The following is a 27,804-nucleotide window of genomic DNA, read 5'->3' on the forward strand; positions in this document are numbered from 1 at the left end:
CCGCCCCGTCTTTCCCCGCTGGCTGCCCCGCCCTGGCTGCTCCTGGCCTGAGCCCTCTTCTGCTCTGCAGGACTTTGCTTCCTGTCCCCCGCAGCCTGCTGGCTGGTCCAGAGATCCCTGCCCTGGGGGCCAGCCAAGGCGCCCTCTGCTCATTCCTGGTTATGTCTGCAGGGTCTGTGCTCGGTGATGAGCAACGGTGCTCCTCGGCAGTGACAAGGGACCGCCACGTTCGGGGGAACCGGCCGCCCAGCGAGGAGGGGCGGGGTGGGAGCCATCGGACTGGCTCAGAGACCACAGAGGCCAGGGGGAGCTCGGGGCAGGTGACCAGGGACCCCGCGTGAGAAAGAGCCAGGCTCTGTGGCAGGCCCTCACTGCGGTGGCCGTGTTGTTCACCTGGGCAGCGGCCGGGGGCCGCCGCAGCTGTGGGGATCGTGGGGCGGAAGGGGGTTGGGGCAGGTCCCGGGGCTCCACTTCCTTCCCCAGCGGCTTTTCCGCTCTTGCACAACCTCCCTGCTGCGTGCAACACTGCCATGCAGACACCAGGCCTGGCGCGGGGTCCCTGTGCCCTGGGCGGCCACCTTTCCTCTCTGACTCTGCAGCCCCAGGCGCCTGGCCCTGGCCCACGTGGCCCCTGATGGTCCTGGCCTCTGCTTGTTGGGTAAACAGAAGTGCTAAGATCTAGTGTTTGACCTTTCTTTTGTGTGTGTGTGTGTGTGTGTGTGTGTGTGTGTGTGGCAGTACTGAGGACTGAACCGAGAGCCTTTTCCCTGAGCTACATCCCCAGGCCTCGTTTATTTTTTATTTTGAGATGGTCTCGTTCAGTTGCTTCATTACCCAGTCTGGACTCCCACCCCTTGGCCCTCCTGCCTCAGTCTCCGAGGGTGGGGTTCCAGGTGTGCACCACCATGCCTGGCTCCGTGCTGGACCTGGCACTACCTCTGTGAGCAGGCTCACAGCCTTCTGTCACGGAATTCATTTTAGATTCCAGATTTTGTTTGTTTGTTTGTTTTTTTGTTTGTTTGTTTTCTGGTACCAGGGATCAAATTCACGACCTTGCACTTGCCGGGCAGGTGCTGTGCTGCTGAGCTAAATCCCCAGCCCAAGAGTGAGAATTTTTTTTTTTTGTACCGGGAATTGAACTCAGGATCTTGTGCTTGCCAGGCAGGTGCTTGTGCCCCTGAGCTATTTCCCCAGCCTGGAATCCATTTTAATGCCTCGATGTAAACACAACTGAAAAAAAGGGGAAAAAAAAAAAAAAGAAAAAGAAAGAAACACACGAGTGACCAAATAACTTAAAACTAAAAAAAAAAATTTTTCTTTAGATGAGGAGCCAGGCGTGGTGGTGCACACGTGTAAGCTCAGCTAATCAGGAGGCTGAGGCAGGAGGATGGCAGGTTCCAGGCCAGCCTGCCAATTTACTGGTACTCTGAGTGGAAATGAGAAAATAAAAGTGCTGGGGACGGAGCTCAGGGTGAGGGGCTGGGAGGGCTGCTTAGCGTGCACAGCTCTCCCCACCGAAAAGAGGAACCAACAGCGAAGGAACAGGGGAGTGAACAGATACGAGATTTTTAGCGGAGAATCAAATTTAAAAAAGAAAACTTTGTTGTTAAATATACACAAACAAAAACAGTGCCCCTTGACTCCATGTAAAGTTGTGACAGTGACTGAGACCTGGGCGGCCACGGCCTGGGATCAGGATGATACCCTTATAATCCCAGCTCTATGGAAGGCTGAGGCAGAAGGATCCCAAGTTTGATCCTGGGCGATGCAGTGACTTACTAAGTCCCTGTATGCAAAACGAAAACCCCGAACCACATATTCTTACAGTGAGATGCTCTCCCGGGGAGCGGGGAATATGATCCCTCACTTCACAGGCGGGGAAGCTGAGGCGTGGAGAGGCCCACACGTGGCTCAGCTGGTAAGCACAGCGCTGGGATTTGGACCCAGGTGCACGCCCTTAGCCTCGGGGCTCTCCGGCCCTTGGTCAGTGTGAGTGAGCGAGCGAGTGATGAGTGAACGCCCGCGCGAGTGGGCTGGCCAGCACGGAGGTCCCAGGGGCACAGAGCAGGGCGCAGGCTCAGGACTTCCTGGTCAGGCCGCGGATCCTGGCCGCTCTCCAGTCCCCACCGTCTCCTCCCTCAGGCCACTTGGCTTTCCCCAGATGGGCTGGGCGCGTTTCCCTAGTCAGGAAATCCCCGAGGCCGGCCAGCGCGGGCAGCGGGGTTTGGTAGGGACACGAGCCCAGGCTGGGGTTTTTGGGATCTTCTGCCGGGAGGCCGAAGTTGGGACGTCCCAGGAGCGGAACAGCTCAGCCTGCCTGGGTCTAACTAAGCCCTGCGCTGCCTGATCCTGCGAGTGACAGGCGGCTGCGGGCCCATGTCCCAGCTGCCCCCGCTCTCCGGAGCACCTGAGAGGCTGGAGAGGGCAGGGCCACTGGGCTGTGACAGGGCTCTGGGCCACAGCAGGTGTCTCTGTGCAGAGACGTGGGTCGGGCAGACGATCACAAGTTCGAGCCCTGCCTGGTGACAGCGAAACCTGAGTCAGTTAAAAATACATAAAGGGCTGGGGATGTTGCTCGTGCAAAGGCCCTGCGTTCCGTCTCTGCTATCACAAGAGGAAGGAGGGAGGGAGGGAGAAGTTGTGCCTGGGACGGGCTCTGCCTGGCGGGGAGGGATGTGAGTCCTCACCAGGACCTCAGGTGCGGAGACTCGGGACCCTGCTGCATCGCCCGTGGGGATCCCTCTGCCCCAGACCCCACAGCACTGCCTTCCAAGCCTTGGCCTAACGCCCTGACGTTCAGGGAGCAAAGGAAACCCAGGCCCCCGGGGGAAGGCCGTGCCGGGTGCCAGGCTGTGGCACTGTGACCAGAGCCTGACTTCTGACCTGCTGTGCCCCCAGCCCCCCACTCCTAGCCCCGGGCCCCGCGGAGTCTCCCCCAGCCCGAGCCCCGTTTCTCAGGTGTGGACACCAACAACCGTGCCTGTGTCGCTGCTACGGTGGAGCCCACGAGGCCAAGGGCAGCCGCGGGCACACAGCGGTCAGAGCGATGTCACCAGGGCAGGCCCCAGGCTGCGGGGACCCCACCCAAGGCAGGGGCGGTGCCTGGCGCAGCTGGCCTGGAGGGCTGGCGGGCGGTGTGGGACAGCGTCACCCAGGGCCGGAGGCCTCCTAGGCAAGTGTGTGGCATGCGCGGCGTCCACAGGAGGGGCCCTCGTGTCCACCCTGCTCGCTGCTCAGAGGCACAGATGTGTCGTCAGGGGAGTGACCTGACTCGCCAACCGCCAGCTCACCGCAGGAGACGCCGCCGGTGTGGGCTCTGTGGCCCGAGGACCGAGCCTTAGGGCCCGCGGTCAGAGCAGCAGCAGAGACCCGGGGCTGGAAAGCTGCACACAGCTGGGATCTGCACAGGTGGCAGTCGGGAGGTGACAGAGGGGTGTGGAGGGACCAAGCACCTGTTTTGCCAGCACCCGTTCAGGGTCCTTTGGGAACATCTCTTCCCTGTGACCCCCTGGAGGACATGGGCTAAACACAGGCGTGTGAGCCCTGCAGAGATCCTTCCGGTCATCCCCATTCTCTCTGGGGTGGAAAGCAGATCTTGTTTTTTTTTGCCATCGTGTGTGCATGTGTGTGTCACAGGGTCTTGCTATGTAGCCCAGGCTGGCCTCGAACTCATGGGGACCCGCCTGCCTCAGCCTCTTGAGTGCTGGGATGCCAGGCGAGTGCCACCACACCCAGCCAGATCTTGGTTCTAAGAACAGGGCAGGAAGTGCCTTTACAAATCTCTCTTGTGTCAGGCTGCTTTCAGGGCTCAACTTTCCTGCTACTTCCTGAAAAAACCCCTGCAGTGAGACAGGCAGAGGTGAGGCCAGTGGGGGTGAGGTGAGGAAGGGGCGTGTGCTTGTTACTGTGACAAGACACGCCAGCCAGGAACATCAGGGGCCAATGGATCCTTTTTTAGAAAACTGTTTTTCTGTGTATTAGAGATTGAACTCCAGGGCCTTTGCACTCATCTGTGTCTCTAACCCTTAAACTTTTTAAAATTGTGAAACAGTCTTGCAATCCTCCTGCCTCAGCCTCCTGCACAGCTAGGAAGACAGGCACACGCCTCTATGCCTGGCTTCCTTGCTTACTCTGATCCTTTCTAGGGGAAGGCAGGCCAAGCCAGGCCACCCACTGCCTATCAGAGGCCAGGCTCCCAGCGGCGGCGAGCAGAGTCCCACTCTGCCTGTGAACCTGCCCGGCTGGCGGCCAGGGCAGCTCAGTGTCAGGGTTTGTGTCTAGAAGTGCCCACAAGCCTCACCTGGTCACAAGCGGTGGGCTTTTCGCAGGCAGCTGAATGCACTGATTCCTACTGCAGAGCCAGCGTTAAGGTGCTGGGATCATGGGTGTGTGACTGCTGGGTAAGATAAAAGGGACAGAAAGAGGCTTCTTTCCCTTTCGCTCTTGTTGCTTTGCTGTCTTTTGCCACTGTGAACTGTTGCTCTCTGCCATGTGCCACCCTGTCTTGGAGCCAGCTGAGGAGGGACTGAAACCTCCACAAAGTGTGAGCTAAACAAACCTTTTCCTCTTTAACTCTGGGCGTAGGGTGACTGTCTCAGCAGTGAGAGAAAGCAAGACACGCAGGAAGCAGAGGGGCCCAGCCTGCAGCAGGCGGAACCTCAACTGACAGGTGGGCAAGCAGCCTCGAAGGTAGGGTCTGGCCGGCCGCCACCACCATGGCCATTCTCGGCTAGGGCAACCGAGGGCCCGGGAGGACACGGGAGACCCCGGCTTCCTGCAGGGAGGTGCCCCTAAGCTCCACCCCGGGCGGCTTGCTGCGCACACCGTGAAGGTGGTGTGGGGAAAACTGGCCTGTGACTTGCACCCAAGGACCACAGCCCGAGGGACAGGTCCCTGAGCCCCGTTCGCAGGAGACTCCAGCGGCCACTTCTTCCTCCATGAAGTCCCCTCCCAACCATCCCCAAAGCACCTCCCTGTCGGATGACTGAACCCAGGGCCTTTTATTATTTTCAGGTAGTCTCACTGGGTTTGCAAAATTGCCCAGGCTAGGGTTGAACTTGCGACCCTCCTGCCTCAGCCTCCGGAGCGCTGGGGTTATAAGCAAGCACCGCTTGAGTAAATCAGTTTTGTAGAAGCCTCGTTGTGATGTACAAACTGCCGAAGACCGCGAGCTTGTGCGAGGAGCAGGCCAGAAGGCAGGCAAGGCTGAGCGGCAGGGCGCCGGCTCCAGCGGAGAGCCTCCGGGGTCCTCGGGCCTGGCAGGATGCTCAGGCTAGCCGGGCGCTGGGAGGAGGCTGCCTTTCTACACGCCCGGTGGCTTTCCACGGGCAGCCCCACAGCATTGCCAGCCACCGGGAGCCGGAGCTCGGCCCCGCCCGCGGCACAGCGCGTGTCTGCGGCACCGAGCTGCGTCACAGGGCATGCCGGACTCGCTGGCCACTCCGGGAACCCGCCTGCTCCCGTCCACACTGCGCACCGCGCGCCACCGCAGCCCACCGGGCAGCTCCCCGTGCAGGAGCCCCGCGGCCCGGCCGTGGGGAGAGCCAGGTAGGGCACTGGCCACGGCCCTTGAGCGGGACCCCGGCCCCCTCTGTCTTCCAGCTGCTATGGCCGTGACCTCACAGCGACCTCTCGACTCCAAATGAAGGCCGCCTCCCTGCGCTCTGTGCCACAGGCGCCAATGGCAGCTGGTGGGGGGCCACCCCACCCCACCCCCTGAGCCACTGGGAGTGTCACCTGGCAGGCAGCACCAGCCAGAGTGCCCGGAAAGGCCCCCAGGGGTGCACGGCTCAGACCCACCCAAGGGCCGGCGTCTTGTTGATGCTGTGACGGGCCGGTCCAGCTCAGGGGACCTGGACGGCCAGGAGCTCAGACCTGGAGCCTTCACAAAGTTACCGTGTGCAGCTGCAACACCTCAGGTCTCGCGAGCCGCAATGCTTGGTGACCGTTTAAAAGCAGCCACAGCAGCCAGGCGTGGTGGTGCAGGCCTGGAATCCCAGTACTCCAGGAGGCTGAGGTAGGAGGATCTCAAGTTTGAGTCTGGCCCAGGCAACTCAGTCACTCAAGTGAGACCGTCTCAAAAATGAAAAGGCCTAGGGACCCACGTCAGGGCACAGGGCTGGGTTCGGCGCGGAACCGAAGGAAGTGGGCTGGGAGGGGTGGCTGACGGCGACACAGCAGTGCCTGTTTTGGGGGCCTGTGAAATTCACAGGAGCAGCTGGCCCCCAGCACCCAAGCCGGCTGGAAGCCAACGGCACAATCGGTGGCCCCCCGCCGGCCTGTGCGCCCTTGGGCGGCAGGGTTTTGAGGGAGATGCTCGCGAGCTGCTCCCCTCAGCTCTGGCTCCGGCTGGATGGGCAGCAACTGCGGCACAAACGCCCAGCATTGCCAGCTTAGCCTTCCTGTGCCCCCACCTGCCACCGGTCCCCAGCCAGGCTCCCCAGACCCGCATGAAGACACTTGAGAAAGAAGGGAATTAGTGTGTGAAAGGCATGGATGGATTTTATTTATTACCCTATATCTACAATTTGAGGTAAAATATAAGCAACACATAAAAATGTCTATTTCTGCTACCATGTAATATAATTCTCCATTGTGAATATCGTGATAAAGCTAATGGAAACTCTATGCCATCACATACTCTAGCTTTGACAGCTGGATTTACAACTTATTGTCTGTGAAGTCTCCACACAGGTAAGATTCTCCTACAAAGGCGTAGAATATCAAGGGTGCAGGATAAGCTTACTGACCCCTTGCTCCCCACACTGGTGCCTCAGTGTTACAAGCAGAATTAGAAAATAACAATGGCAGTGAACCCCTCGAACCCGAGCCAAGCCGGAACCGCATACAGAGAATCCATGCACCCAGGTCTCGGGACGCGGGTGTCCTTCCTCGCCGGCCCAGATACTCACACCCGACCTCCACCTCTGGAGACACCATGCATTCTATCTGGATGCAAAAGGCAAGTGCAAGAGGCTCCCCTCCGCCATCCGGGCTCCAGGCGGCGACGCTGACCTCGCGCTGTCAGGCGATCCAGATGGTTTTTCTCGCAATTGTGATAAAAGAACAGATGAACCGTGATAGACAGCTTAGGAAAAGTTCAGTCAAATATACAGATACTAACTGTTCACTCAGTCATTAAGGAGAGCTGTGAACAAAGGATCATTTAAATGATTTTTCAAATAGAAAAACTAAAGGACTGACTGTCACAGGAATTTTCTTTGCTGCAGAAGCTGAGATGTTCCAGTAGGAGAGATCTTCACTCGATTGGAAAATACACACCATAGCTGAAGGTTCTGCCAAATACGTAAAAAATCTGATGATTTTCCCTGTCATTTTCCCTGTCGTTTTCCCAGCATTGCTGTAAAATCCTTATAATACATTCCGAAGTTAAGCCAGCCATTCCAAATCTACACAGTCACTCTGCTCTTTAATTCAATTCACAGAACTGCTGAAAAAGTAGACATTTCTATCTAAAAGTAGAAAAAAAGGTTTGTATAGAAGGTATTTCTGTTATACAAGTATATTACACAGCTTGGGGCAGTAACAGGTCCGAAAAGCTCTTCTCAACCACTGATACTTTAAGCTGAAACAGGAGAGAAAACAAACAAGCACACAAACGGGTTAATCCGATTACACAAATTTCGCCTTCGCACATCACAACCTGAAACTGCAATTTTTGATCACAAATTACTTGGATCAATATACTCATGAAACAGTATGAACCTTAAGCCAAGAACTGACATTGTAAGGCAAATTATAGCACAGGTTACTGCTTAAAAAAACCACCATCACGGTGTATTTCCGAGCCAACCAATGTCCAGCATGTCACACAGCTACCTCGACAGCATTAACAGCCAAGGCTGGGGGCCACGAGGACACACGATCCAGGTTCCTGACTCTATCTAGGGGACCATGCTTGCCCTCCTGTTAAGCTGGGCAAGCTAGGTGTGGTGGCACACATCTGTAGTTGCAGCACTCACGAGGCTGAGGCAAGAGGATCACCTCAAGTTTGAGACCAGCTTGGACTACACAGTGAGCTTGAGGCTAGCCTGCACCACATAGTGTTTTTCAATAAAACAAAAAACAACAACAAAAAGCTGGCCAGGCTAATGGTGTCTGCAATAACGGGACTAGGCTTGTGACTCAACCCCTAAGACAGACGGTGGACCTACAGCTCTGCCGGGCTCTGCAGATCCTGTTACTGTGAAGGGAGCGAAGTCAGGCAAAGGCACCGACTCGGGGAATCCCAGCGGCGAAGGCAAAGTCTAGCCCACAGAACGTGCTCCTTTTAAGGCAAAGGTGCATTTGTCACTCTGACTTAGAGCCAAGGCAGGCCAAGGGCACCAGCACTTGAGCACACAGGGGGTTCAGATGAGCACGACAGGAGGGGACACAAGGCCATTTACCCTAGGCAGGAAGAGGTCTACCACGTGGGGTCCGGTTCTTGCTTGATCTGAGAGCTTCCATCCGTTTCTTTGATTTCTATTAGGAGAGACGAAAGGGTAGCAATTAGCCGCACCAGCAAAGCAAACCTGCTTTATCTTAAGTGCACTCACACCTGGCAGACAGGACTTGAACCCCCGCCCGTTACTTAGAGCCCGGCGTCGCACTGCTTCCGTGCACTTAGTGACAGGCACCGTCCAGCGTCAGAATCCCCAGGAGGTACGTGGGAAGGAGGGAGAAAGGAGCCGCATGCCGGCTGACCGGGGCGCCTTGCACAGACCAGAGGGGCGCACGCGGAGGCGCACACGGAGACACACACAGAGACACACTGCCCCGGCCCTGGCAAGCCGCAACCTCTTCTCCGCTGCACTGTGCTCACCTTCTGTTGGTGGAACTTCCAACTGGCTGGGCTCCGCTGATTCTAAAGAGAAGCACATGAAGAGTTACCTAGCGGAGTCATTTAAAGCCCCGGGAGGAGAAAGCCCCGGCCCTGCACACAAGCACAAGCCAAGAAACAGCCGAAGAGGCTCAACCCACAATCATTGAACTACAGCCCAAGCCCTGCTCCTCCGTGAGGACAGTACCGCACACAGCACAGTGCTTAAACAACCACCTTTTTCTTTTCTGCTGCCGAGCCACACCCAAGGAGCAAACCTAACAGAGCTGTCCAAAGAATGCAAGACACTCCTTCTATCTTTCCCTGTCTTCCTGTGGCCCTTTTAGTACAAGCCTTTATTACTTTCACTGAGCAGCAGGCCATTTCTCTGTTTTTAAGGAATTTGTTTTTTTTTTTTTTTTTTTTGAGATAGGGTTTCACTATGTAATTCAGGCTGGCCTGGATTCAGTATGTACCCCAGGTTTCCTCGAGCCCTCGGTGATCATCCTGCCTCAGCCTCCCAAATGCTGGGATTACAGGCATGCACCACCACGCCCAACTTGTAAGGAATTTAAAAATCCACAATGCATACATGCTGGCCTAATACAACCCGGCTCACTCATTCACAGCAACCATCAGAAAGTGATGCGGCCAGGGGTACAGTAAGAAGGACGACCTTTCACCGACACATCCTTCCACTCCACCCAGTCCCAGGTATCCCCACCCTATAGCTGTTAGGACCCGCAGGGCAAGTTTATGTCCATTTTACAGGCTTCCACAGGTGGGTGTCAAGGAAAGCAAGCCTGTGTGCACGCATGTGCACGTGCGGACGCTGCGTGCGGAGCAGCCCCGCGATCACCATGCTCATGCGGCTCTTTCTGCTCCCTCCTGGGTCGCTCACCTTGTATCACTGGGCCTTCTGACTCGTTCTGATCAACCAGCTCTGAAAATAGAGCCGTGAGTTAGGTAACAACTCAGTGACACTGGTCCACCTGGCTACTCTCATGACCCAGCCTCGCCACCACACGTTACTATCTTCCTTGTAATGAGAAGGAACAAAACTTAAGGGTCCGGGTGAACCCCACACCTATTCACTGATTTCAGTCATTACCATGTATGTCCACCAGAGATCACCGTACAGGGATGAGGGCAAAATTAACACTGTAAAAATAAACTCAACGTCTTTTGGAAAAACACAATTTTCTGAGATAAACTGAAATTTATAAAAATGGATTCAAAGAAACAATTATCGTGGGGTTTCTTCCCAGCTCAAAACTCGACAGTGCGACTGAAGCGGATGCCGGGAAGAAGAGCCCAGCTCTGACGCAGCCGGCCTCCCTCTCCCCACGGACATCACCGGACAGCGACGCGTTTGCTAATCAGGAGTGAACCAAGAACAGACCCTCACAGCGCGTGGTGCGGGCGAGTGAGCGCACGTTATGACAAAGTGCTACTCAAAACCTGGGCAGGGACGCCTCGCTAAGCCTGTGACCGCGAGAAGTGCAGCGAGGAAGGTGACCGCTGCAAAGCGGGGTGAATCGGGGCGCGGAAGAGGCTGCTGCTCCGGTGACCGAACTACTGACTTCTCAGTCAGCATGGACGGACTCTCCAGACTACAGAAAGTAATGTTCGTCGGAAAAACACTGAAACGCCAAGGGCATCAGAAAAGGGTGTCACTTTTGTACATTTTTAACAGTACAGTTAATAGGACAAATGCAAAATGTATTAACATGATTCAGTCTCACCCAAGCACAACTTACAAATGACATAACAGGAGGGAACGGGAACACGGGACATCTGTTCACTGAGCAGTGTGTGGAAACCCAGTATGTGCTGGACGCTACACTTACGTTCACAGAAAAAGCTACATTATACTGAATGTCCTACACTGTCATACAGCACTGCAATTCTGTAACAGATGAAACAATATGACAGTAATAAACACAGACTGCATCTTTTGAACACCTATTATAGGCCTATATTGTTGTAAAGTATCGGCCACATAGTAAATATTTTAGTAAATATTTTACAGATCAGTCTCTGCTGCAACTTCTCGATTCTGCCATAAACGAACAGTCATGGTGGTGTTCCAATAAAATTTTTTTTTTTTTTTTTTTTTTGGTTTTTTCTCCGGTACCGGGAACCGAACTCACGACCTTGCGCTTGCCAGGCAGGCGCTTTGCCGCTGAGCTAAATCCCCAGCCCCCTCCAATAAAATTTAATTCACAAACACCAGCAAGGAGCTTGCTAACCTGTATTAGAGTATTTACATGTAATGAGTGACTCACTTAAAATGCTGTGAAATCCTTCAGAGTACATATGCTATTGCAAGTCTATGACTGAGTAAACACGACAAGAAAACCAACTAGAAGTGGCTAGAACAGTTCCTCTGCACACTAACACATTACACTTTGAGAGCTGCACTGTCTGCACGCGCGCGCACACACACACACGCTCACCTACTCATACCTAAGGCCACAGAACATAACAAAATCAGTGTTTTGTGAAATACTCACGGTTATTAATCACAAGTCCTGGAAATGGTCTAAAGAGAAAAACAAATGATTAACAGTTTTTTATTTTTTTGTCTTTTGAGACATGGTTTCACTCTGCAGTTTAGGCTGGTCTTGAACTCACTTTGTAGCCCAGGCTGGCCTCAAACTCACAGCGATCCTCCTGCCTCAGCCTCCTGACTGCTGGGATTACAGGTGTGCATCACCACACCCAGCAAGTTTATTTTTATTTTTAGTTTTTTTTTGGTACCAGGAATTGAACTCACGATCTTACATTTGCCAGGTAGATGCTTGCGCCACTGAGCTATATTCTCAGCCCCCAGCCAGTTTATTTTTAATTTAAAGAATATGTGCTCATTCAACTAATGTTTAGCTGGCCGTGGTAGCACACACCTGTAATCCTGGCACTAAGAAGGCTGAGGCAGGATTGCTGTTGAGTTCCAGCCCAGCCTGACTACAGAGCAAGACCCTGTCTTGAAAAAAAAAAAAAGGATAGTTATGGGCAGGGCATGAGTAGGATGGAAGAGATTAACAAGGATACACTGGGATGAGTCGGGGCAGATGTCCTTTCTGTTGACTAGCACTTGAGTGCAATTTCTTCTGAACCTGGCAAAGGACAGTACAACCACGGCGGTCTTAAAGGGACCACGGGTCAACAGTGCCTTGGCTAGCAAACGGCTGACTTGGGATCAAACCCGTCTAACATGAAGTACATGACATGACGTCAGACAGAGGCTGGCAAAATTTTCCTGTAAAGTGACAGTTACTATTCTAGGTTTTGTAGGCCTTACTATTTCTATCCCAACTACTCAAACTGTCCACTACAATAAGAAGGCAGATACAGATGATATGCAAAGGTGGATGGTGCCAGGCAGACCCGATTAGGGCCACAGGCTGTGACCTGCCAACGTGTGGCCTCAAAATCTGGAGAATTAGGTCAGCGCAGGGGTGCCTCCCAGTGGCAGAGCACTTGCCTAGCCCGCGCCAGGCGCTGGATCTGAGCCTTAGCACCACAGGAGAAAACATCACCTCAAGTAGGAGGTGTAACGTAGCAACGACGAAACCAGCGCCTCTGCCGCCGCGTTACTCGGTGAACTGATTCTGAGACCTCACAACTGTGCTGTCCAAGGGGGCCTGACCTCCCGATCTCCACAGCTGCTCTTGCCAGCTGGGCTTACCTAATGACCGTGAATTTGATAAACTCAGCAGAATCTAAGATCCTTCTCATGGAGCTTATTTCCAGGTAACTGGGGGCTTTGAATGACACCCCAGGAGGCATGCCGTCCACCACTACACATCCAGGGTTGATGGTAATTTTCCTGTAGGGGACTTTCACCGGGAAACCCATACCAATAGCTTCACCTACAGAGAGACACAGAGCACAGAAGCAGAGTAACCTGCCACTTAACAAGCATGGGAAAGTACAAGACCAACGTCTGACAGTCCGTTTCTGCTATTAACAGAGGTTTGCGCACTTCAAACTCAAATGTGAACTTGTTAACTTTTATACTGACCATCAACAGAGTAACACATTTAATGTTTTCTTCTTGAAGAAATGTAGCACAGTTTCTTTTCAACACGAGGATCACAGTTACTCAACAATCTACTGAACAGATCTTACTAAAACCAAGTCTTGCTTATCGCGCCTGAACTTTGTCAGCGTGACACTCACCAAACTTCCGACTGAAGAGGTCATTCACTTGTTCTCTTAGCTGCCTTGCTTTTTCAACTTTTGACAGTCTTTCATTGTCATCATCTAGAAACAGTTCAGAGAAAGTCCAGAACTTAACACCTCGCTCTGATTCCCAAGTCAGCTGTCCCAAGTTCCGTATCATGCTTTTTGGAGTCCTGAAGCCTCTGAACTGCTCAGGTAGGAAGTGGTCGAACACATTCCTGCCGGCGTGAACCACCAGGACAGCATGTGTGATGGTCCCATCAGGTGGCCTGTACCACCGGTTGTAAAAACTGATCTAAACACTGTTATCTGTCTTTTTACTAATAAAATAATAAAAAGATGCCTGATGAGACAGACACGCATGTACCACCAGTGGTTCAAGCAGCCAGGCAGCGAGACATACGAATTACCGTCATGAACGCGTTATACTTACACCACCACCCGAAAATGCACCCCATTCCTGTTACAAAGGCCTCCTCCTGCTGTTTTACAGAGGCTTTCGCAGGACGGCCAGGCTTGGGGTGCTTAGCTGCAGTATCTGGCCAGCCTGTGCTGCAGGAGCCTGGAGGTACCCGACAACGTGTGCAAGGCCAGAGCCATGCCAGTGATCTACACTGGCAGAGTCCGAAAGGGCCGAAGAGACAGCGCAAGCTCTGACGAAGGCAGGGAAGCCATACCTGGAATTGTTACTTGAATGATGTTAAGATCTTCGACACCTGATGCAGTAGTATTAACACTGGGTGATGAGTTTATTTTTCCTTAAACAGAAACGTTAGGTTAGCATTTATGGGAGATACACACTGTCAGAGCCCTCTTTAATAAAAACTAGAGGTGGTGTGCCTGCTACCTGGCTGTGAGGCAGCCTTTCAGGGCTGCTGCTTTTCATGGTACGTTTTATATTCAGATCAAAGGTTAAGCTTTCTGAAAGACTGTTCCACCCTCTCCGGCCTTTCTCGTCCTCGGGGGAGGCTGAGGCAGCAGCGCATCACACCCACGGGGCCCAGCTACTATGCACAGGCCTTGTCTGGAGGCTCTGTCACCGCGGGGAGCACAGTGCCCCTCACTGGGTAAGGTCACCCTCTTCAGCAGAGAGCACAGCTGCAGGAGAACTGCATGTGCAGCAGTGAGGGGACACCTGCCCACCAGCCAGCCGAAATGGCCCGGCCACCAATGTGGTGCCAGCTGTTGCAGCCACACCGCCCTCATATCCAATTATTGAAGAACTAAAAACAGCAAAGCAGGCAAAACCCCAGCTGGGAGCGAGTCTCCCCGCCACCTTGAGGACACTCACTGGGAGGGCTCTTGGAGGAGGTGCTCTCCTTGATTGCAGTCTCAAACATTTCGGGCCTGAAGAGAGAACACACACATGCCAGCCTGGAGGAAGACCCACTCCCAAAAGTTAAAAGACCAAGACCTAAAAACTGTAACCCAGGACTGGAGAGTGACTTGGGGTAAAGTACTTGTCCAGCACACGCGTCTGTCCCTGGTATCACAACACAAAAGGACGACGACCCCAACACTGAGTACACACAGTTCTTAGCGATGGAGAAAAAGAAATGTGGTTATACGAAGAATACACCCAAAAACCTGGAACAGCTGTGCTGTGACACCGACCTGTCCCTCTCCAGCATCTCTGCCCTAGCCAGACTAGTTTCTCTTCTTCCCAACTCCCTCCTCCTGGGGAGGCAGAGATGTGAGCTAGTGGCACCCTCCCCACACCTGGCCTCAAGCACGTTATGCCAGGCGATGTCAACTTTCCGTGTGTGACAGCAGCCCGGGACAACTCAAAGGATGCCTTACACCCAGTAAATGAAGCCTGCAATTCGCTTTAATTAATCTCAAATAGTTGTTACCCATCAATATGTATTAATAACTCCAATTACTCCCAGCTATTCCAATCACCAGCCTAATTAACCCACAGATGTTCAGCCAAATACAGGAAGCTGGAGAAATAAAAGGCCTTTAGGAAACATGGCCATCGCTCAGATTTGAACAGCATCAACCAGTAAAAGCACAATGGGATGGCAGTGGTGGTAGATTTTGCAACATGAAGTTGCCACCTCTTTCATGCACTAGAGCCAGCCCTCTTCCATTTCTAACTTACTAAGCTTGCAGGACATGGGGGACACACGCCTGTGACGCTAGTTACTCAGGAGCCAAGGAAGGAGGACGTGAGTCTGTGGCCGGCCTGAGCAACTTACAGTCTTAAAAAGAAATTAAAGGCTTGTGGTGCTCAGTGTGGAGCTCTTGCCGACACATCTAAGGCCCTGGGTTCAATTCCCATTATTGGAAAAAAGACAGTGACACAAAGGGGAGGGTGGTCAGCCTGGAGTCCCCAAGCGTCTCCATTCAGGCCACGCCTGCTCCCCCCGCTGTCCTCACTTCTTGATGATGAACTTGATCTTGGCCTTGTTGCGGAGGATCTTCTCCAGCCGTGGGATGCCGAAGGTGGAGGGCCTGCGGAACGGCACCCCCTCGGGCAGGCCTTCCACATAGAAGTCTTCTGGGAAAGACTCGAACAACGCGAACGGCACCTTCACAGCTTGCTTAAGGCCAAGAGCTTCCCCTGCAACACACACACTGCTTCAGTTTCTGCCACTGCACTGTGAAAAAACTGCAGCTTTAATGCATCTGAAATCCTTTCTCAGCTACTAAAGCCATATTCATTTCAAAATCATATTCACTTTAATTTTAGGAAATGTCCTTTGATTTCTGGTGCTCAGGAAAAATGAGAAATTGAAGCCCCAAACCCGCACGTTTCCAATGACAACAGCATTCCAACGTTCACTACTGTACAGTTTCCTTTCTTACGTACAAAGAGCTACCTTGTTATCTCAGCAACGTTTCACATAAACCTACCACACTTCTCATTGAAAAGATTTTCAACTTTCTGTTTCAGGTCCGTGATTTTGGCGTTCCAGGCCTCTGCATTTTAATAAAAGACAGAACAGTTAGAACTGTAACACCAGCCGGGTCTCACAGGCAGGAGTTTATGTTTCACTGTGCAACTTTAGGAAGTACAGAATAAAAAATGCACACACTTTTAACAGGGTCATGGGCTGGCAACCACCGATCCTGCTATGTAATCTAACTGCTTGATTCTTTTACCAACACAGCACATTGGCTACAAATAAATGACACACGATGAACTCAACACCCCCATCACAGTCTCTATTATGTGTCAGGTATGATTATAAGTACATTAAATGACTACTATTTGCAATCCTTATAATAACCCCCTGATGCAGAAAGTAATGCTGCCCCAAATGGCACACGGCACATAAGAAATAATGGCAAGGACAGCTTGCCCGCTAATTTTTTTCAAGTATTTAAGCATTTTGAGCCACTGAGTTTGAAATGTTTTTAAATTACACCACCAAGTAGAAATGCTACAACATTTTTCTTATTATAAAGACCCGAAGCTGCTGTTTTGTGCAGATGCTTTTTAAAGGACAGATTAGACGGATGATGAACAGGTCTGCACTTAGGCCTTGGTCACAGAGATACAGTGCATCAGGCAGTCTTCCCTGTGGTCTGCTCCTCTCATCTCTGACCCATAGTGACTTACTAAATAGAAATTATTCACCTGGTAAAAATAAAGCATTAATTCCTTTTACTGAAAATTCTGAAATTAAGTCAGACATAGTGGTGGTATGCCTGTAATCCCAGCACTCAGAAGGCTGAGACAGAGGACCGCCATGAGTTCAAGGCAAGCCTGGGCTACATAGCAAGACCCTGTCTCAAAAAACAAACAAACCAACCCAATAAAACCAAACCCACACACACACACACACACACACACCCCAAAAAAAACCAAACCCACACACAAAGTCAAAATTCTGAATTCAGAAATCTAACAGAGATACTTACCAAAGGAAAACTCTCGCCCCCGAGGCTTGAAGGGAACGTTAGAACCGTTAGTCTGCGTGGGAGTCCGCACAGTGGAGGTTTGCGGGTTGCTGTTATTAGGGCCTAAGGAAAATGGAGAGGGAGTGTGAGCAGCGCACACTTAGCTCCGGCCAAGTACTACTTCTGCTTTCTCGGGAGTGCACACTTTCGGTCCAGCAGACACCAGAACACCAAGCTCAGTACATCTCCTGCTCGCACGCAGAGCTCCTTCCACGTCCGTTTCCCCTCCCGTTTCCCCTCCCGCACGCTACCATTCGCCCCAAAGACAGGCAGCGACCTTGCCGAGCAGAGACCCTGCACTCACTGGGCGCTGCAGCAGGACCTGGCAAGCATCTAATCCTCTGCTCACCCGTGTTCGCTCTGATGTCTTCTTGAACCCCTGAGTGTAACACAACTCTAGGTACCGTTAGCTCCACCATGCAGCTGCCCTCGATAGTCCAGCAGCTTTGACAACTTCTTTCTTTGAATTCTTAGTACAACTCACAAATAATGTTACCAGATTACGGTGTTTCCTATTAAATGAAAATGAGTGTTCCATTTGTCCCCAGAAAACCGAGACCATGAATCTTTACGGGTGGGGATTTCTATTTTAGACAGCATTCACTTTAATCCCAAGAAAGCTTTGACTGAATGACTGATTGAGACAGGGTATGTAGTTCAGGGTGGCCTTGAACTATGTAGCCCAGGCTGGCCTCAAACTTGCAGCGATCTTCCTGTCTCAGCCTCCTGAATGTTGGGATTGCAGGCACATGCCACCACACCTGGCAAGCTAGGTATTTTTATAAAATATAAGCAAAAATAGCTGGATATGGTGGCACATGCCTGTAGCTCCAGCTGAAGGGGAGGCCGACACAAAACTGCTTGAGCCCAGGGGTTTGAGGCCAGCCTGGGAAATGTAATGATACTTAATCCATTAAAAAAAAGGAAGAGCCAAGATAATAGGAAAATAAACACTAAAGTTTATCTGAACTCTGGTGGATAGCTAACATTCTCAGGATAGATCCTAAAATTTAAAATTTCACAATTTGCAGAAATTTTTGTCGACTCTGAGCTTTTGCTTCAGTTACTTCCTCCAAGCTATCTACTGCCTCTGTGTGCCCAGTATTTTTGCTTGATGACTAATTTTTGCAGAAATGCTATTCATAGCTCACCATGGGTCCTGAAAAATAATTACTGCCATCTCCTCTGTCCCCACAGAGAAGAGGAGCTCGGGGTTACGTGACATGGGGAATCACCCAGCTGGTTAGCGGTGGGTTTGGGACAGCAACCGTCCAAGCCTGGCCTCTCAGTATACTCGATAATCTGCTTGCATAGATCTGAGCAAGGGGCGGAAAATACAGAGCACACCACTCCCTGTAAATGTCCAGATCAACCCTCTCATCTTTAATGAACCCAACGCTCCTGAATAAAAGCCCAGCTTCCTCAGCCAGCACAGCAGGAACAGCGCGGCTTGGTCCCCAGGGCAGGTGTATCCACACAGAGAGGCCGGTGTCTTTTACAAATCCCTGCCCATACCCCAAGCTCATGAAGCAACCTCTTGGTACCAAGTGGGCAACACAGGAAGAACTGACGGCCTGGCAACACCACTGGCCCGACTGCGCTGACACTAACTGCAACTAGCACCATGGCTCACACTGAGCGAGAGACAGCCACACACCCACGATGATGGCTGAGGCAAGAAGAACGCCAACACCAATACCGCGAGGCTGTGCAGCAACCGCAAGGCCCAGGCTTTCCTGGTGGCAGTGCAAATGGTCCAAGCACCTGGGAGTCTGGCTGGTGGCTTCCGAGACGGCCCAAAGCCCAGCACTTCCACTCCTCATGACCCACGTCCCAGGGAAGGCAAATGCTGCCCTTTGTGCACAGAGACCCACAGCAGCCCCATGCCTCCCAGCCTGGAAATACACGGAAGCCCAGGAGTACCGTGGAGTTGGCATTAGCAAGCGAATGTACACAAGCGGAGAATGCACACAGTAAAGGTAACTAAACAGTAAAACAGAAACATTAAAACAGGCGACCAAGATACATCTACCAATGTGTGGAGCGAAAGCGGCTCATCTTACAGCATGGTCCCATCTACTCAGAGAAACGCTGGAGAAACACTTTAACCAAGGCACAGGGAAACCGAGGGGAGTAGGATGACCGCGGGCAGGAGCAGGGCCCAAGGCGCAACGGCTTCAGGCCGCCCACTCCAGTTCCGGGGGGAGTGTGCTGTGTGTAAGGAACTTCTTCACTGAAGTTTCTTTTCAAAGGAATGAGAAAGCCTACTTAATAACACGATGTGTAACTTAAAGTATCATTAAGGTGCACACAACTGTCCCTCTTGTCACTGAACTCAACTAATGTCCTACACTGGGCGTGGCTTTTGGCTACTCAGAACACCTTACGAATACAACAGCAATGTTTCTGTTTCTGGTTCGAGACAGTCTGATGGTGTCTTCATTAACTTATCCGGCCCAGGGTGTGCGACAGCTGCCCTCAGGTCCCGAGAAGCTGCGCTGCACCCGGCCGGCAGCAGGACAGAGCCCCGCTCGCTGCGTGCAGAAGGCAGGGCAGACTCTCCGCTCACCAACCCCTCACCTTCACCCTCCCTTCGGCGCCAGAAAACGAAAGCACAGAGAAAAGTTCCGTATTCACAAAGACGATTTAACTTTAAGAAAAATATTTTTTTATAATTTAAAAAATGGTCTAGTATGACAAATGAGTTTTCCTGCCAAACCTAAGAAGACTGCTCCTATCCATCCTGTCTCCCTTGCTTACTCTATTACAGAGCAAGAAAAGCTAAGTATATTTCACTCCAGTTAACGTCTTTATTTGTATTTAATAATTAAAGCCTTAAACGCAGAATTAAAAACTGTCTACATAAAAACTCATACACGAATTTCATACTAAATTACTCATTAATATTACTCATTAGAAGTGTGAACAAAGCCGACACAGCAGCACATGCCTGCAGTCCTAGCAACCCAGGAGGCTGAGGCAGGAGGATCATTTCATCACAAGAGTTTGAAACCAGCCTGGGAAATATAGCAAGATCCTGCCTCACACAAAATGTGGAAACAACCAAAAAGTTTTTCAAGTGATATGTAGAATATCAAAATGTGGCACAGTCACAACAGAATGCAATTAATTCATCAATGAAAATGAACAGGCGGCTGGGGATTTAGCTCAATAGCACAGTGCCTGCCTGGCAACCACTAGGTTGTGAGTTCGGTTCCCAGTACCAGGAAAAAAAACCAAAAAAAAAAAAAAACAGGCAACAGTCATCATTACAGCAACAGTGACAACACCACACACACACACACACACAGTAAAACTTGTGTTGGTAGAGATGTTGGTAGAGATGTGTTGGTAGAAAAATGCATTGTGGTGGGTAGGCAAGGTGGGGTCACTGCTGTGGAGAACAGTATGATAATTCCTTGAAATATTAAGCAAAGAATTATCAAATGATCCAGTAAGCCTACTTCTGGCTACATGCCCAAAAGAACTGAAAGCAGGCAGTGGATCTTTTCACACCCATGTTCACAGCAGCATTACTGTTGAATTTTCAACCTTATCAACTGTTTGCTTCTGGAACTTTCCATGTACTGTTTTTGGAACGTGGCTTGCCACGGGTAACTACAGCCTCAAGGCTGCGAGGCAGAATGGCTGCACAAGGGGAGACAGGAGGAGGGTTGCGGCCCAGGGACGCACATGCGAGCCAGAACCTCACAGCTCAGCCCACTGCACTAAGGACTCCCACAACCCTCGCCACCGTGGTCAGCTCAGCTCTCAGGTCTCCGTTTTCTTATCTGTGAGGTGAAAGCGCTGGGCTACCTGGCACCCTTAGATTCTTCTCTCAACCGCATAAATACGGATTTGCACTTCCAACAGCCTGAATGGTGTACTTTGAACAGCATCTCAGTTCAGTCCGGCTTCCTCAACGCTCCCAGAGGATGACAGCAGCGTCCTGGCATTAGATGGACACCTGGGCCTGGTGTTCAGCTTAACACAAGCCTCACAGTTCTCTTTCAGTACAACTAAGCGGCAAAGACTTGAAGTTAATTTGTGAGTCTGCTCTTTTTTGTTCTGTGATTTATTTTATGAGACTCTTGCCTTGTCTGACACAGTGTATGTCCAATTTATGGAGTACAGCGTGATTATCTGGCACACGTACAATGTGTAATCAAACCGTGGTGATACTCAGCACGCCTCTCCCTCCAAATGCCATTCAGCGCCCAGAACTGCAGACCTAAAATGGCTAGAATGGTGAGTTCTGTGCTATATGTATTTACCACCGCCATCTTTCCGTAAATGAGAGAATAAATGGAGTGCCGGTAACTCTGCAACACAGACGAGCCTTCACACACAGGGCCTGAGGAAGAAAGCCAGACCCAAGGGACCATGCAGCGCCTGACTCCATGCTCCAATGACCTTCCAGACATGAGATGTCGATGGAAATGTCCCCGAACTAGCAGCTGCAGGGTTGCAGAGTAAGGTTCAAGTGGCTGCTACTGGGGAGGAGGCCTGCTTCCAAAGGCAGATGAAAACGTTCCACAACTAGCAGTGGTGACGACACAACAATATTATACCCTCAACACCCTGAATGGGGTATTTCTGAACCGTGAGGTATAAAGGTATATGAGTATCTTCACTTTCCAAAGCCAAAGGAGTTAAGCACTGTCCTCTGTCCTGTTCTGCAGAACTACAAACTGAAGAACAGAAAATTTAATTTTCCTTGGTGGTGCAGCCTAGATTTGAATGTAATCACTTTGGCCTCAGAACCTATACTTTATTTCACTTTATTATTTAAATTTTTTCTTTTTTTTAACAAAGAGACTCAAGCGAGTATCTACTCTGTGATTCTAGAGTGGCTTCCTGCATGTGCTGACAGAGGTTAAAGGAGCCATTCTTTGGAAGTCGCTATGAGGCGCAAGCAAATGCCCATCTCTGACCACTGGCTGCGGACCCTCTATAACAGTGGCAGCAAACCTAAGGCCGGCACAGTATTCTGTTCTTTTAGGATGAAAGACGTTAATGCCGGAGTTGTTTTTTTCTAAACTAAAACCTCAGTGCTCAGGTTTAAATGCAGTGTGGACAGTGCAATAGGTGAACGGGTTTTGCACTGCAGTTTGGGCACTCGGCCTCTGAAAGATTCGCCATCACCGACCTATGGCAATGTGGGAGGTTCATTAATACAGTGAGCCTGAAAAGAGTGATCTGCAGACCCAATGAACATGTCCTACATGCCTGAAGACACGCTAGGAGCCACTTTCCTGAAAAAAGTATGAAAGAGGGGGGAAAAAAAAATCCCATGTTACCCTCCAAACCCTTATTTTATTATTAAAAAAGAAAAACATTTTAGGGATGATCTTGAAAGAACACTGTGACGTGATCCATGAGCATCTTACCCATCTTCAAAGTTTTATTTATATACAAGAAGTTAGCTAAGGGGCCGAGGACGCACCTCAGCAGCACAGCGCCTGCCTGGCCAAGTGCAAGGTCCTGAGTTCAATTCCCGATTCCAAAAAAAAGAGAAGTTAGCTTTATCACAGGTTGCTATTTATATATAAAACTAGTTTTGTAAAAGCTCATTTACACAACACTACAACGCATGACCTTCCATAACTACTACAGTAAACCGAAGAGCCAGTCAGGACGCGCCAAGGACTGCACTTACCTTCCACAGTCACCTCAATTTCAGGAACCTTTGAGTTACTCCCAGGGCTTCGGGGCCTTTTTGGGGACTGCAATGCTAGAAAAGAAGCCCGTAATTACTTTTGAATACTGTTTTTTAAAAAAAAAACCCAAACTACATAAGGGGGTGCTTTATAAAAGCAGAGTATTAAAATTCATACAGTTTGGTTCTTTTCAAAGAAACCTGAAGAATTAAACTGGTAGTGTAATCCTCCACATGAGTCTCAACAAAGCTGTGGAAACATGAATGAAGGAGGATTGCAAACGTGAAATTTTCAATGAAATGTTACGCAAGAAAAGAGAAGAGAAAGAAAAAAGCTCCATTAAATAAAATAGCTTAAAAAAAAGAAACAATTCAAAAGCAGCACAAAGATAAAAGATAGCGGCCAACACTCAACATGATAAGCAATGTTGGTAAGAGTGTTTCAGGAAGTCTGCAGAACCTCTTACCTTTAGTGTTAATTTTACTCGCCATGCCAGGAGGCAAGTAGGAGACAACAAGCTCAGGTCTAGAAAGAAAAACCAAAAACATTACAATGACAGTGCAATGGTGACCGACATAGCTAGTACAAATGCTTATGAGCAGCACTTCGAAACAGCAAATTATACACTAGTTTATTTATTCTGCAGAGAGGTAAATAAGAAACTCACCGATATTCAATTATTTATAAGTTGGACCAGAAACAACAGATCAGATAAAAATCAGCATTTTATGCTGGGCGTGGTAACACAATCTGTGCACTCTGGGAGGCTGAGACCAGAGGATGGGAAATTCAAGCCCAGCCCGGGCAATTTAGGGAGACTGTCTCAAAATTTAAAGGGGAGGGACAGTGTTTGTACTGGGAATAGAGCTCAGTGTGAAGGCCCTGGGCTCAACTCCAGTGTTAAGGGAAAAAAGAGCCTTGTGAATCGGCACTCAAGGACCCTAACCCCTGCAGCCAGGCAGTTCTTTCTCTGCTTGTACTGACTAGGAAGTGCGGTGTCGCACGAAGTCAAAGCCAGGACTGGAACTCTGAGCTAGGCTTTCCATAAAGGACAAAGCAATCCCTCTTACTTAGACAAAAAACTAAGTCAAAATATAACTTTATTAATTCTGGAAATAATTAGAGTAGCCATTAGATCTCTTTCTCCCCCTTTTTTCGGCAGTACCGAAGGTTGAAACTCCTGGTCTACACAAGTGTTCTAACGCCAAGCAACACCCCCACCCACAGAACTTACTTTTTAACAACAAACTTGATTTTATTGCTCCCACGGACAATCCTTTCTAGACGCGGAATTCCAAACCAAGTGGGGCTTCGGAAGGGAATCCCTTCGGGCAAGCCTTCCACATAGAGGAACTCGGGATTTGACTCAAACACGGGGTACGGTACTTTCACTGCTTCCGTGAGGCCAAGAGCTTGGGCTGAAAAGAAGAGAACACAACTTGTGAAAGATAAAATTCCAGTCTTTTGTGCGTGCATTCTTATATGCTGTGCACGAGTGCCTTCTGATAGAGTAACAGCCAAACAATACTGAAGGCAACTTGCTTATTAGTACATTGTGCACATCTGAAAAGCCTAAAAATTAAGGGCTGTTAGGAGGAAGATTTGAACACTGTAATTCAAAAGAACAATTATAGGTCACTATGGCATGTTACAGAGCAGCCACCCATGTGGGAGCCCAGGGAAGGAGCAATGAGGCCCAACTGGCCTCCTGTGTGAGCACGGAGGGGAAGGCAGCGGTGTGTGCTCCCGCGGCAGCTCGCAGGGATGCTGGGACGCTGGCGCGCTGCGGGCTCTAGCGAAGTCAACATAGCAGAGATCAAGCTGTTCACCGGGCATTGCGAATGAATGGCCAATGGAAGGCAGGTGAATCCTGTGTTACTTTAACTGTTTGTACTCGTGTTTGAGGGAATAAAAGCAGGATGAGCCGCACACTTGGGGCTCCTCTACTCACTAGAGGCAAGAGCCCCCCCGGCTGCCTGCATGCTAAGCTAAACCTGTGTCAGTGTGTCATCCTCGTTCACCCCCGGGGCAGGGTGACAAACTAGCAGGACTAGGTCCCTGCAAGTGGCGCCTGGGTGGGGAAAGACCGGAGTGGGCTGGTTCCCCACAGGTGACAGCGGGGCCGGGACTTCGGACCAGTGTAGACCGGCTTGGTACAAGCCCCTCAGCCTCTGGGTTGTCTCTGGGTGCAGGTCTCCTACTCTAAAGCTGCTTCTCAGCAGAACTCATGGAGCCAGAGATGAGAGGCAGAGGATTCAAGACGCCTGACTGAGGGTACAAAAGCTCAACACCAGGCACTAAAGTAACTGACAGGATGCCCTGGAAGTGCCCACACTCCCCACTCGGCACTTCCTCAGCCAGGGCAGACGCAACCCTGCTGCTCAGCCACCTCAGAACCCTGTTCAGGACAGCGCACCAGGTCACAAATCGCACTTGGAACAAATAATGCAACCTATGGGCCACACTGGTGTTAGCCAGGTGAGAAGCACAAACAGGCTCTGAGATGTACCCCAACTCCTCCCTTCCCCTCCCACTGTGACAAGAGAAAACTGCAGGAAGAAAAACAGAGAAAATGGTTTGGCTTCTAAGCAGTAAGTTTAGTAGGAGAAATAAATTAAAAGTCACTTTCTGGGACCTTCCTGCTTCAGGTCCCAAACTTCTGCAGTTCTTCAGAATACAGCCTTTGTTTTTTTGGGTTTTCTTTGTTTTTTTTTTTGTTTTTTTGAGACAGGGTCTCACTATGTAGTTCAGGCTGGCCTTGAACTTACTATGTAGGCTGGCCTCAAACTCACAGGGATCCTCCTGCCTCAGCCTCCCAAGTGCGAGGATTACAGGTGTGCACCACGTGCTTGTTTTTCTTTTTATTTATTTATTTATTTTGGAACCGGGAACTGAACTCAGGACCTCATGCTTGCCAGGCAGGCAGTGTGCCACTGAGCTATGTCCCCGGTCCCTCATGTGCTTGTTTTTAAACGAAGACATAATCACTGCATTTTACTTACCAAACTTCAAATTAAAAATCTCTTCCACTTGCTTCCGGAGCTTGGTAATTCTGACATTCCAGTCTTCTTTGACTAGAAAGCAAAAAGTAAACCTAATGATGCAGGGCACTGGCACAGACACAAACCAGGGCCCAGAAGGCAGATACCCTTCTTTTTAGTCATGTTCTTAATTCATTTTGTTTAAAAACAAAAACTCTGGGTGGTAGAGAAAAGAATGATTCGTCAACTATCAGAACTGCAGGGAGAATTCAAATTTGCATTCACATTATAAAGACAAATTTGTTCATATAAAAAGGTACTCAAAACTAGTGGTGTTCCCACCAAGTCAGCAGCTCCGCAAGGCCCCAGGCTCCCATGCCAGCTCCCTGACATGGCTTCCCTTCCATTTGCTTTCTACACAGGCCCCTTGTCTGTCCACTTCTTCTCTCTTCTTGTCTATCTGTCATGAGCCTAGAAATTCACACAAAATTTCACTAAAGCAGGTTTTCCCATTAGAAGTAAGTAGAGTACTTCTCAACCACCCCCATGCCCTGCTACAGACAGACTCCATCTGGCACACCGGCTAACCCTCACTAAGGGCTGCGGGCTTGGTATTTCTGGACATACCGTAACCCCAACCTGTGCACTAATTCACATTAGTATTCAAGAGTGACCAACTACACAAATTTAGCAACACCTAATGCATGCTTGAGATTTATGCTCTTTTCTACCTTACAGGGTATGGCCATTTATGGTTGTTTGCCAACAAGCATTGCCAAGTGGCAGAGCCACAAACTATGGTCACATTTTCTTTGCAGACAGGGTCTTATTATGCAGTTCAAACTCACAGCAATCCTCCTGCCTCAGCCTCCCAAGTGCTAGCACTACAAGATGAGGGCCACTATGTCTGGTGTGGTCACATTTTGACACTGGTCAATTGTAAACAAAAAGACAGCACACCTGAGAGTTCAAATAACTCATTCATTCAACTGAGAATCTAGTTCTTTACACTATCAACATACAGATGATTTAGAGCATTTGCCATTCTAAGAACAGAACCCATATGACTAAAGACTAAAAGTGTTTGGTCTGATGTGGAAAGTTACTTAAGCCATAGGTAAATGGAGATAAAATATGGCTACTGGGAACTGAAGTGTGCTGTAAGTGTAAAATACACACCAGAATGTCAAAGGGTACAACCATAAGAAATGTGGATGTGAAACACCCTACTGTGTATAAATCATGATCACAGGCTGAAACGTGCAGATCTGGCTATTACGGAGTTCAAAGTCACGGAGGGCTCATGCCTGTGGCACTGTGTCCCGGACAGCTCAGTCTCCACTCAGAGCTGGGGCCCTCGATGATGTCTATGGTCTGCTCCAAAGATAATCAATTGCCTCCACTGAGCTTCCATGAGAGAGTACTGGGGGTTGGGGGGTGTTGCAGGAAAGTTGCCCATGCAACTCTCAAGGACACAGAAGATTAAATTCTTAAAGAGAATAAAATTAAAGGGAAGGAAAGGATTCACGCCCATCCTACCTGGAGTGTTTGTCCTTGGCTGAGTAACCTCAGCTGCACTGTGAGTCAGAAGTTCTGGTCTGCAAAGTAGAGCTGGTATTAGCAACAGAGCACTTAGGGACAATTTAAAGCCCTTTCCCATGCGCCCATACATTGCTAACTGTTCCTAAAGACGACCCAGGATTCCTTCCTTTGAAGCAAAAGTAAAACTATTTTGGTGCCTCTATCTGGAAAATAGCAGTTTGCATACATTCAGGTGGTATTACATGGATAATTTCAAAGGTACTTTATAGCTACAGTGCAAAATAGTCATCTTTCCTCCAAACCAACTCAATTCAATTTTTTTTTTGAAGGCAGGGCCCCACTATGTGGTCTCAAACTTGCTATGCAACTCAGGCTGACCTCAAACTCATGACTCTCCTGTCTCAGCCTCCCATGCCCTATATTACAGGTATGTGCCACCATGGTTGGCCCAATTTCTAAATCTTACCACAAAATAGCTAGAACTATAAATAGTGATAAGGCTGGGGACATGGCTCAGAGGCACAGTGCCTGCCTGGCAAGTGCAAGGTCCTGAGTTTGATTTCTGGTACAAAAGCAAAAAAAAAGCTAGCTAAGTTACCTTAAAACACTTCCTCTCTCTTGCAGCCCTGAGCCCCCACTGACATAGACAAAACGCAGGACCACCAGTGCATGAGCCCGAGCCTGGGCATCGGCACTCCTGTGA

The 27,804-nt window shown here is 50.1% G+C and overlaps 1 protein-coding gene across 9 annotated transcripts in view; it reads right to left on the minus strand.

Moving 5' to 3' along the window:
- Positions 1-6,475: 6,475 nt before the first annotated feature.
- Positions 6,476-27,804, minus strand: part of Gtf2i (general transcription factor IIi) — a 90,541-nt gene continuing 69,212 nt past the window's right edge. For 8 of the 9 annotated variants that reach the window (XM_005396746.2, XM_005396739.2, XM_005396738.2 and 5 more), the window contains 17 exons: positions 27,099-27,157; positions 25,581-25,652; positions 23,813-23,996; positions 23,045-23,103; positions 22,578-22,652; positions 16,880-16,981; positions 15,869-15,934; positions 15,392-15,575; positions 14,301-14,356; positions 13,687-13,767; positions 13,007-13,090; positions 12,513-12,696; positions 11,338-11,366; positions 9,723-9,764; positions 8,825-8,866; positions 8,409-8,484; positions 6,476-7,585 (listed from right to left, as the gene is read on the minus strand). In XM_005396746.2, coding sequence (XP_005396803.1) covers positions 8,426-8,484; positions 8,825-8,866; positions 9,723-9,764; positions 11,338-11,366; positions 12,513-12,696; positions 13,007-13,090; positions 13,687-13,767; positions 14,301-14,356; positions 15,392-15,575; positions 15,869-15,934; positions 16,880-16,981; positions 22,578-22,652; positions 23,045-23,103; positions 23,813-23,996; positions 25,581-25,652; positions 27,099-27,157 — 1,378 coding nt within the window. In that variant the 3' untranslated portion in view covers positions 6,476-7,585; positions 8,409-8,425. The remainder of the gene's footprint in view (positions 7,586-8,408; positions 8,485-8,824; positions 8,867-9,722; positions 9,765-11,337; positions 11,367-12,512; positions 12,697-13,006; positions 13,091-13,686; positions 13,768-14,300; positions 14,357-15,391; positions 15,576-15,868; positions 15,935-16,879; positions 16,982-22,577; positions 22,653-23,044; positions 23,104-23,812; positions 23,997-25,580; positions 25,653-27,098; positions 27,158-27,804) is intronic. The other variant, XM_013520536.1, reaches the window with a different exon arrangement.

The sequence above is a fragment of the Chinchilla lanigera genome, unplaced genomic scaffold (genome assembly GCF_000276665.1).
Source record: "Chinchilla lanigera isolate Chin_1 unplaced genomic scaffold, ChiLan1.0 scaffold00055, whole genome shotgun sequence".
Lineage (NCBI taxonomy): Eukaryota > Metazoa > Chordata > Mammalia > Rodentia > Chinchillidae > Chinchilla > Chinchilla lanigera.